The sequence below is a fragment of the Canis aureus genome, chromosome 13 (assembly GCF_053574225.1).
Source record: "Canis aureus isolate CA01 chromosome 13, VMU_Caureus_v.1.0, whole genome shotgun sequence".
Taxonomy (NCBI): Eukaryota; Metazoa; Chordata; class Mammalia; order Carnivora; family Canidae; genus Canis; species Canis aureus.
In genome coordinates this window covers 38,377,276-38,388,275 of record NC_135623.1, presented here as the reverse complement: position 1 = coordinate 38,388,275, position 11,000 = coordinate 38,377,276, and the positions used below count along the sequence as shown (strand labels likewise).

The window sequence follows — 11,000 nt, the reverse complement described above, 5'->3', positions numbered from 1 at the left end:
TTATTTCTCTTAAACAGAGCACAACACCATGTGTAGCACCAATGTCAGGTATAGCTTCTCAGATTTCATTTTTAAATTTTTCAAATATATTTTTCCATCTTTCTCTCAAACACCATATTTTTAAATAGAATTCTAACATCTGTTTTATATGAGAAATGAATAAAATATTTCCATCGAAACAGAGGGCATCAGCACTTATTTCTTTGTATCCAAGTTTTTAAAAAGATTTTCTAGAGAAAATAAAACAACACTTGAAAATCTCTTTCCATTGTACTTGAAATCAAAACTGCCTTCAGCTGCCTGCTGGCTAAGCAGGTCTAGATATCAGTACATTACAACATCTTTGGAAGTGTGACTTCAGAGTGACAATTGCCCTGGATTTTTGCTATAGGTTCTTGAGATTAAAGTCAGAATTTCCTATGCTGAGCTGCCTTGGTAGTGAGGTGCTGTCGTTGTTGGAGGGGTTAAAATTGGAGCCACTGATGCATATATTTTAGGGAGGATTCATAAAAACACAACAGTGAAGCCTGGGAATCCATGACTGTGAATGAGCAGTGACCAATAGAAAGGAAAGAAGAAGATCCAAGAAGGCTGAGGTAAGCAATCTGAAGCCCTGTCAAAGTGGAAACAATAGATCAAAAGGTGTTCACCGTGACTGGTCAGAGTAGGTTTTATTTTTTCTCATAGGAGGCTTGACAGCATAAAATAAAAACAAATCGTTTTAGTCCACAGGTTTTTTTTTTTTTTTCTCCCCCTTCACTGAGTTTTAGCAAACTTCAGACCCAGACACAGGACTCAACGGTATATTCCTGGACAGCAAGGTAAACTATTTTTGCACTTTTAAAAACTTAAATTTACGAATTCAGAGTTCTGATTCATCAAAGGCAGGGTTACTGCTTAAGAACTAAAGTAAACCTCTATTCTGAAGAAAAGAATGTTTTAATGTGTCTCTATTGGAAGATAACCAGAGCAGAATTCTGTGATCGTAAAAAATTCGACAGCCTGCGGAAGCAGCTCTGCACTTGTCATTTCCCTCAATTTAGTGGCACAACTGAAAGATCAGCATTTCATAAATGATGCTTGCCTTATTTTCTCCCGAGGAATCAGTAAAATGTATTCTGTTCTTATTATCAAGCAATTGAATTAAATGTACATTGATCAGAATGTTACTATTTTATATATATATATATTATTAATATATATATATTATTTTTCCTGTTAGAACAGTTTGTTGTACCCATGATCTTATTGATATTCAATGGAGAGGGTTTATATCTTTTAGATGGTCATATATCAATAAGTGTTAACCTTTTCTTTCTTAGCAGCCATCCTGAAAATATGGAGCTCTATCTATACCCAAACATGTTCTTTGCTTTTTGTTTTGTTTCTTATCAACCATAGTAATGCCATAGGTGAATATATTACTTGCCTAATTGTGAGATAGAATTCATAACCCAAATTCCCTGGTTGAACTACTTGATTTTGTACTTAAAATAATAGAAGTCTTTCCCCACTCCCCAATAGAAAACTTACCGGAGGAGTTGAGCAACAGAGCAAGAGATTAATCACACATTTTTCTTCATATCTCAAAACCTTCCTTCACAACAAACTGCTAAAAGATTCTTTGATCTCTCTCTTTTTCTTTGGTTCAAGGGCCAAAGAGCCTGGGAAATCTCATCCAGATGTTCTGCTCATTTAGGAGCAAAAGTAAAAGCATATGCTCGCTTCTTAGAAACTACACAGACTCTCCATTTGACTTATTAAATGATCACTTTTTTTATGCTCTTTTATTCAACTACAGGTTTCAGGTAACTTTCTTGTATTAAATAGCTCGGGATGGAAAAGCACTTAAAGCTCCTAAAATTTGCTTTCCATTTCTTAGTTTTCATTGTGATTGGGCTAAAACCAGAAAGCTGGAAGCTAGTGAGCCAGTTTCAGTGTTTGCAAAAATGCTTTACATATAGTGCCTACTGACTATATGCATACTAATTGATAGCTGTCTATAAGTGTTTGACATGTGCTTACCTTCCCCCAAAGAAGCAGTGTTTACTGGTTATTTTGGTTACCCATAATTTTCTGAAGGTCAAGATATTCAAACATCTAACAGTTACACCCCCTATCCTAGGTACTATCATGGCAACCACAATCTGTTTCATCGTCTGGGTGTTATTCATAACGGATACCGTCTGGACTCGAAGTGTGAGACAGGTCTATGACATAAGTGAGCCAGAGGACTGGACTATGCATGACTTTGACTGTCCCAGGGAATGCTTCTGCCCCCCTAGTTTCCCTACTGCTTTATACTGTGAAAATCGAGGTCTCAAAGAAATCCCTCCCATTCCTTCAAGGATCTGGTATCTTTATCTTGAGAACAACTTGATAGAGACCATTCCTGAGAAACCATTTGAGAATGCCACCCAGCTGAGATGGATAAATCTAAACAAGAATAAAATAACCAACTATGGAATTGAAAAAGGGGCCCTGAGCCAACTAAAGAAGCTGCTTTTCTTATTTCTGGAAGACAATGAGCTAGAGGAGGTACCTTCTCCATTGCCAAGAAGTTTAGAGCAGTTACAGTTGGCCAGAAACAAGGTGTCCAGAATTCCTCAGGGGACCTTCAGCAATTTGGAGAACCTGACCCTTCTCGACCTGCAGCATAATAAACTCTTGGACAATGCCTTTCAAAGAGACACTTTTAAGGGACTCAAGAACCTAATGCAGCTAAATATGGCCAAGAATGCCCTAAGGAATATGCCACCAAGATTACCAGCCAATACAATGCAACTGTTTTTGGACAACAATTCAATTGAAGGAATACCAGAAAATTATTTTAATGTGATTCCTAAGGTGGCCTTCCTGCGGCTGAACCACAACAAATTATCAGATGCAGGGCTCCCTTCGAGTGGTTTCGATGTGTCCTCAATTCTAGATCTCCAACTGTCTCACAATCAGCTCACAAAGGTCCCCCGAATCAGTGCTCATCTGCAGCACCTTCATCTTGATCATAACAAAATTAAAAGTAAGTAATCATCATGGTATGTCTTTGAGATGCTCATGATCATTAAACTTATTCTGTATTTTCTTTAAGAATAGCAACCTTGTTGGGCTTTCCCTCCCCCCACCCCCGCACAACTAATCTGCCCTTAGATTTCTTTTTTCAACTTTCAGTATTTTGTTTTTGTCTATTCATTCTCACACAGTCTTAATGAACCAAGAAGTTCAAATCTTCAAATACTAAACTGGACTTTAGTAATCTACATTGGAGAAACTGAATGCATCTTCTTTCACTCCCAGGAGATTCCAGTATTTCTGCCTCACTGGGTAGATTTATTTGGGAAAATGTACCAAGCACCAACAACCTCATGAATAGTAAACAGGAAGGCTCTGATTCAGGAGGTATCAAAAAGGGAGATGTGTCCTAAAAACTCTGGGTGCCTGAAACCATCCTAATTAAAGTCTTTGCTTTAGATGAGATGGTTTCTCAAACTTTAGAGTGTGCATATCCACACACTCTGGCTCCACCCCAGAGTTCCTGATGGAGTAAGTCTGGATGAGACTTGAGACTTCTCATTACTAACAAGTTCCCAGGTGGTGCTGAGACTACTACTCTGGGGGCTAAGCACTGGGAACCAACACTGTAGTTTAACATCTTTTGTTCAATTGAAATGGAAACCAGTGCTCCTGGATGTTGGTAACTCCTTAGCACTGGTGGTGACCACCAAGGAAGAATGAATGATCCTTTCCTGAAAATAGGTTTTGATTAGGGGGAGAGAGAGGAGTGCCGAGTGCCTTGGAGGCAAAGGTACCATCAAGGGAAGTGGTCAGAGAAAGAAGTGGTTAGAGAAAGAAGAGGCTGTAGATGCTAAACCTGGTGTCTTTGCAATCCTGCCTGAGACCAGACTGATTCTGCTGCAGAAGTGGACAGTGTTGTGGTCTAGCCACAAAGGCATTGGAACCAGCCTGACACCTATCCATGTGTCGTCAACCCTGGCACAAGCCTTTTAGGAAGATAATCTCAGGAGACCTCTCCTGCACAGCCTTAAGAAACATATTCCTAAAATGAGAATCAGTCAGATAGTTTGTAGGAAAACGGTACAGATAATTGTCAGAAGGTTGTACTGCTTGGTTATTATTTATTAGCTTCTTTTAAGCAAATAATCACACATACATCCTATTTATAAGAATAAATTACTTTTCCACTGGGAGCTGCTCAGTTATTTAAGATTTTTTTCCTTTTCTTTTCTTTTTTGGTTTTTCTACCAACATACTTGAGCATATATATCATCCAGGAATTAACAGAGAGGCTGCTGCCACATTGTTCCATGGTGATGAGACACATTGTTTAATCCTGTAGTCAAAAGCAAGAGATGCAACAGAAAGAAATATGTTAATTGTTGAATCTGTTTTACTGAACCAGCCAACATTGACCTAAATATATGTTTTGTTTTGTTTTTCCTGATGAAAGTTCTGTGCTTCTACAGATACATTCCTTGCCTGACAACAAAAATCCCATAGATAATTGATGTGGGAAGTGAATTTAAAGGGATTCCACAAAGATCCCTGTTTGTGAACTGGGGAGTCCCCTGAGAAGCTGGGAACAAGGGTCTTTAGGAGTGAGACAGCAGAATTCAAGACTCAGCTGGGCACTCATGCCAGGAGACACTTACATAGTTACACAAAGTTATACAAAAAAGAGTAGGACTCTGCTCTTCCTCCACTCACGTTTTTAAAATTTTAGTGTTTTCTCATATATTTCTATTCTTCTGTTGTTCTCATGCCTTAACATACAACAAGATCATCTGGAAGGCTTATAAAACACAGCTTGCTGGCCCCGCCTTCACATTTTCTGACTCAGTAGGTCTAACAGTTGAGTTCCCAGGAGGTATTGAAGCTGCTGATCCAAGGACAACACTTGGAAAAATCACCAATTAACCCTCACAAGAATCTTCTTTGATATTATCAAGAATTTCCAGAGAAAGAAACTGATGGCCAACTAAGTGAGGGTACTTGCCCGAGGACAAAAAAGAAATAGAATAGCAGGACCTGAGCTCAGGCCTTCCCGTGTTAAGTGTTGTTTCTTACTCATACAGTATGATCCCAGTACACTTTTCTTCAATTTCCAGAATATAAGACTTCAGAAAAATTTCTATCCCCCCAGGTAAGAATAATTTTAACAGCAACAACAAAGAGGGATTGATTTATTTGTTTCTTAATGTAGATTTCAGGCGTAGTCATTTCTATATTCCCAGAATATAAATGTAAAATAAGAATTTCCCTGGCTAGAACTATTGGCTCACCATTATATCACACTGTGTTATAATAACTGCTAAAGTACTTATTTCTTCTGGCTGCATAATCTACTCTAGTTGTTAACAAAGAGATTTCCAAGAAACATACCTTTTATATGAAGAATTCTGAGAATTTACAGGACAGTGGCCTTTTCTTAGGAAAAAAGATGGAAATATTTATTTCTTCTGAAAAATTTAAAGGGCTTTAAATTTGGCAAAAAATGTTATCTCTTCAAGGAAGTTACTTCTTGGTGTTCTCTGAGAAACATCATAATTAATTTATGAAAATATAACTACATTTAGAATGCTGACTTCTCACATTACATCTATTCAGACATGCATTGGTTATGTGGCATAAGGGTAATAAGTATGGTAGCATGTTAAAAAGGACAGAGTCTCTCCAAGAAACAAGGCACCCTATATAGTAGGAAAAGGACAAGGTTAGGACTCAGCTTTACCACTTACTTACTAACATACCTTGTGTGTATTGCCTTACCTATCTGAACCACTATTCCTGCAATGCCTAGGTAGGGAGAATAATAATATCACCTGATAAAGGCTCTGTGATGATACAGTGATAATGTATGTGAAAAATTATATACACAAACTTCTATACAAATATGAGTCATTATTTTTAGCAATTCAATTAAAAAATGGCATAAGATCAGAGCATAGCAACCTCGCTATAAGCGTAAACTCATAGGAAGGCCATTGCCAAAATTAGGTGGGTCTCATCTTCTAAAAGAAGACCTCTTTCTCAAAATAGTTTCAAATGAGACTTAAAAGCAGTAACCAGATTCATGGTTGAAATGAGCTGTTATGCACACTTGTCTGAATTTTGCTAATTTAACAGGTTTTTCTCTCCTGAATACTCCTAAATTTCGTATAGTCATTGATGCCAAGGGCTCTGATCCAAGGCAGGTGCATGATTTCTCACATCTTAACCATCTGAAAAAGCCGATGGGATATTTCCTGGCTTGAATCTTTGTAATTCAATTCTTGGCAAATGTATCCTTTCTAATTAAATACACTTAAATATAAAGATTCAAGGTTCTTTTCTGTAAGTATTATATATGTAATCTTATGCCAAAAGCACTTTAAAAAAAACTGAAAATTTTGCATTTTAAGGTTTTAAGCACTTTCCCTGATAATATATTGATTTTTCACCTACACATCCATCCATCCATCCATCCATCCATCCATCCATCCATCCGTCTACCCATGCACTTAACCATTCTTTCTATGAACTTTTGTCTCCACTTCCAATATCCTAAATACTACCCATCTCCTTTTTTAGTAGTCTAAATATGCTTTTTCTCACCTAGAAGTTTACAAAACAAATGATATATCTTGTATTCTTTTATTTCCATCATAGCTTTTATTTTTTTAAAGATTTTATTTATTCATTTATTTATTTGAGAGAGACAGGCACAGTGGGGGGGGGAGAGAGAGAGAGAGAGAGAGAGAGAGAGAGAGAGAATGAGCAGTGAGAAGAATCCACAGAGGGAGAGGAAGAAGCAGACTCCCCACCGAGCAAGGAGCTCAGTGAAGGGTCCATCCCAGGATGGGCAAACATTTAACCTACTGAACCACCCAGGCGTTCCCTCCATCACAGCTTTAGTGGTATGTCCCTTGTGCTCTTTGCAAAGTGGAATCAAATATGGAGTGAGATGAGTGTATGTTGCACATTTTTTAGGGTTACTTTTATAAAACAGATATGTTTAACCTCCAACTACAAAAATGGTTTATATCTCTGGCACTTCCATGAATCAGGCTGCTAGACCCTCTATAAGACTGTTGCATGGCTACGTGGTCTTCCCACACCTGGTCTCTTCTGTTCCAATTCATTCGTTCATGCCACCTTTGTCTCCACAGATGTGAACGTCTCTGTAATATGTCCTCCCATACTGCCTGCAGAACAAGATTCCTTTGGTTATGGACCTCACCTTCGCTACCTCCGTCTGGATGGCAATGAAATCAAACCACCAATTCCAATGGATTTAATGAACTGCTTCAGGCTCCTTCAGGCTGTCATTATTTAAACATATCATCAACATTCTAAAATCAGCTTAATGAGTTAATATTTCTGAAATGAAATTTGGTTACCATATATAAGACAAAAGTCACATTTCCAATTGCTCTTGGCCACTGTTTTTGTGTAGCTTATGTTTTCTGTTCAAAGATGCTTTCCATCAATGATACGCAGCACAGTTGGCTTTTCTTTAATTAATAAAACAGACACAGAGTTCAGATAGTTTATCAACTCAAAGATAATTCTTTTTTGTCTCTTTCACAGCTTACTAACATCAAATAATGCAATTGTACTGTTATGCAATATAAGGGACATATTTGTTTGCATATGTTCAAAATTGCTAATGCAGATATTTTATTGATAGTGGAAATATAGTAATCTAACAGAAGATAAGGAGATCTGAAAAAATGAGGTATTTCTTCATCATAATTAATTTCAGATTGCTAAGTAGCATTTGTAAGCATGAGTGTGATATTTAGCTCAAGAATGGATATAAAATGTATTAAATACTTGATGAAAGGAGACTTTTTAGTCAATACCAAATAATAGAAAAGCAGTAATTTTTACTTCACTACTATTTTTTTTATCTACTATTCTTAGATATAGTACAGTGTACTCTATCAATTAAACAAATCCTAAGTTTTACATTCATTATAACACATTTCTGACAGAATCTTAGTGTTTTAACATTTGAAATCCACTTGAATTGCAAATTGTTCAGCTCTTATATTTACCAGTGGTTTTGGATTTTTTTAAATAAAAAGAGTGAATGCTTTCTAACAAAATGGTAGTAAAATATTTATTTCAGGGGCATTATTTACAAGTTTTATTAAGAACATATTTCAATAAAAAGTGTTACATAATAATAGTTTCCATTTTTCTACCATGAATATATGCATATATATGTTCTCCTACCTTTGTTTTTCCTTCTCTTCTCATAAACATAAGAAAAAAATTATACTTTAATCACTTAACATAATTCACCTATTTCTCATGAGTTAAAAAGAAATAACCCAGGATTTCATTTAGTAACAAAGTATAATTTACTTTAGGCTTCTAATTTCTGAGGCATATCTGTAAATAATAAATATCCCATAGATATTAATACATGACTTTATATGTTTCAAACAGTATTCTGATATATGCTATAAAATTTGATATATTTCCCTGGAAAAATGATCATATATGTCTGTGAAACACCAGATTAAGGAAAATCTAACATGTTACTTTACACCAAGATTTCTCAGAAACTTAATATGTTATTCTATAAGGTGAATTCTCAAGAAAAGAACATATTATAGTTTTGCCTACTTATTTTCACTGAAAACTTATATGGGGTTAGGAGGGAAGAACTAATTATTATATTTTGAACAGAGTTTTAAAAATGCTGGCTAAAGGCAAGAAATGAAATTAATTGACATTAAGAAAAGAATATTTTTTAAAAGACTTCACAGCACATAAATAAAATTATTAAATTTATGTCATGAAAATACAAGTAATCATATGTCATTAGGCTGGGGAAAAAGAGTATGTTGAGAGAAATATAAGAACTTTAAATATTTGAAAACTTGCCATATGAGAAAGGGATAAAATGTATTCCAGGAGCTCCAAAATGAAGAGTAGAACATATGGGTGAAATGTACACGGAGCTGTATTTTAGCTCTAGCTAAGGAAGAATTTTCTACTTGTTGTTCGGAGTCATCTAACAATGAAAGCAACTTTTCTTGAGATGGAGTGCAAACAGAGAATGAGTAATGGTTCAAAAGAAAGATTATAAAAGTAATTCCCAATCTTGAAGCAAAGTTGTAAAATGTTCCTCTATGACCTTTTCAAGTCTAAGAATTCCCTCCTTCCCTCTCTGTCCTTTCTTCCTCCCTCTATTCCTTTTGGTCTTTCTTTTTTCTTTATTGATTTCAGAAAATATATGTTGAGTACCGTATGCATACCAGACTATACTACACACTGGGCATATAATAGTTTGTACTATAGTGGATAAGACACCAATTAGGTGAAAATCACAACAATATATAAAATTTATCTGTGATAAAAAAAAATTTATCTGTGATAAATGCTATTAACAGGGAGCTACATAGTACAAAGGAGTTACTAATACTGATTTGATATAAAGATTCTCTAAAGAAGTAATGATTAAGGAAACATATAAAGGATGGGAAGCATTGAACACTTCTTTAACCCTCTTGGGTTTTTTGTTCGTTTGTTTGTTTTTTGTTTTTTTCTTTAACCCTCTTGTAAGAGAAGAATATTTCAGACAGAATTTAGACACTGTAGTTTCCGGGAACAATTTAGAAGTTCCTGAAGAATTTTAAGCCAGAAGGGATTATGTTCATTGATGATTAATATCATGTAGTAGTAAAGAACATTAACACTGAAGCTAAAATCACTGAGTTCAAACCCCAGCTTTCCTGCAATGTGGTCCTGGGCAGAATCTTTAAATTCTCTGTGCCTCAATCTCTCCTCATTTGTGAAATGAGGACAAGTAATAGCACCTACCTTATGGTGAGAATTAAATGAGTTAGAATATATAAAGTGTCTTGAAGAGTTTCAAACACATGGTAAGTGCTAAGTAAGTCTTTATTATTATTGTATGCAGTATCTAGCCACACAGTTCTAGACATGCATATATGTGCAAGCTTCTTGGTGTAGTGAGTAAAACTGTTGAAAATTAAGACTAGATGGGAATAGATCAGTTAAGATTTTAAGCTTATAGCACAAATTAGAAAAACAGAGGTGGCTTAAGGCATGATGGCACTGATGGTGTTGGTAGAAATGGAAAGACAAAGACAAACATGAGAGAATTAGGAGGTAATATTGTCAGGGTTTGGTGGTTGAATGGATAGATAGGAGCAAGAGCAAGGATGTGGTAAGGTTTCTGCTTGCAAAACTGAATACATGCCAGTGCATTTTCTAAATGGAGCATGCTTAGAAGAGTATGAGTTTGATTTTAGTTGTGGTTAGTTTAAAATTATTTTGATTCATCTAAGAGGTGTCATGTGGTTTTTGAATGAGGATATAGTTAAAAGGAGGGGTCTGGATAGGCACATAAATATGTAGGTGGAATTTTCTAGATTTTGTTAATAGTTCTAAAAATTTTGGAAGAATTCTGCATTTAAACATTCATATGCTTATAAGGGAAGACTGAGACAAAGGTAGGGAACAGATTGAGAAAATGGAGGCATAATTCTAAGTATTGACTAATGAAGCTATGAGGAATCGAGTAAGGTTTCCATCAGAAATCCTTTTTTTTTTAGTATATTCACAAAGCTACTATAAAGTCTCTAAAATTTACAAATAATCTTCTGTTCTCTTTCTTGATGCATACATTGTGGCTATTACCAAAAATTTTTAAAAATCAAGAAAAAATCTAGATAAGCTCAAACCATTTTTGAAGTTATGATATCTTTTTTTTTAATTTTTATTTATTTATGATAGTCACAGAGAGAGAGAGAGAGAGAGGCAGAGACAGAGGCAGAGGGAGTAGCAGGCTCCATGCACCGGGAGCCTGATGTGGGATTCGATCCCGTGTCTCCAGGATCGCGCCCTGGGCCAAAGGCAGGCACTAAACCACTGCGCCACCCAGGGATCCCGAAGTTATGATATCTTAATAAATGCTTAATCTCTTATTTTACGGCCCTAACTAAAACAAAACAGAACAAAACACT

General features: G+C 35.8%; 1 protein-coding gene across 2 annotated transcripts; it reads left to right on the top strand.

Moving 5' to 3' along the window:
* Nucleotides 1-310: 310 nt before the first annotated feature.
* On the top strand, nt 311-8,105 carry KERA (keratocan). Of its 2 annotated transcripts, none has more exons than XM_077845778.1 (3): nt 311-596; nt 2,126-3,019; nt 7,164-8,105. In XM_077845778.1, the coding sequence occupies exons 2-3, from the start codon at nt 2,134-2,136 to the stop codon at nt 7,328-7,330; spliced, it is 1,053 nt and encodes a 350-aa protein (XP_077701904.1). In that variant the 5' UTR covers nt 311-596; nt 2,126-2,133; the 3' UTR covers nt 7,331-8,105. The 2 variants fall into 2 exon arrangements, with proteins under 2 accessions (XP_077701904.1, XP_077701903.1); XM_077845777.1 differs by lacking the exon at nt 311-596 and adding an exon at nt 608-821.
* Nucleotides 8,106-11,000: the final 2,895 nt, after the last annotated feature.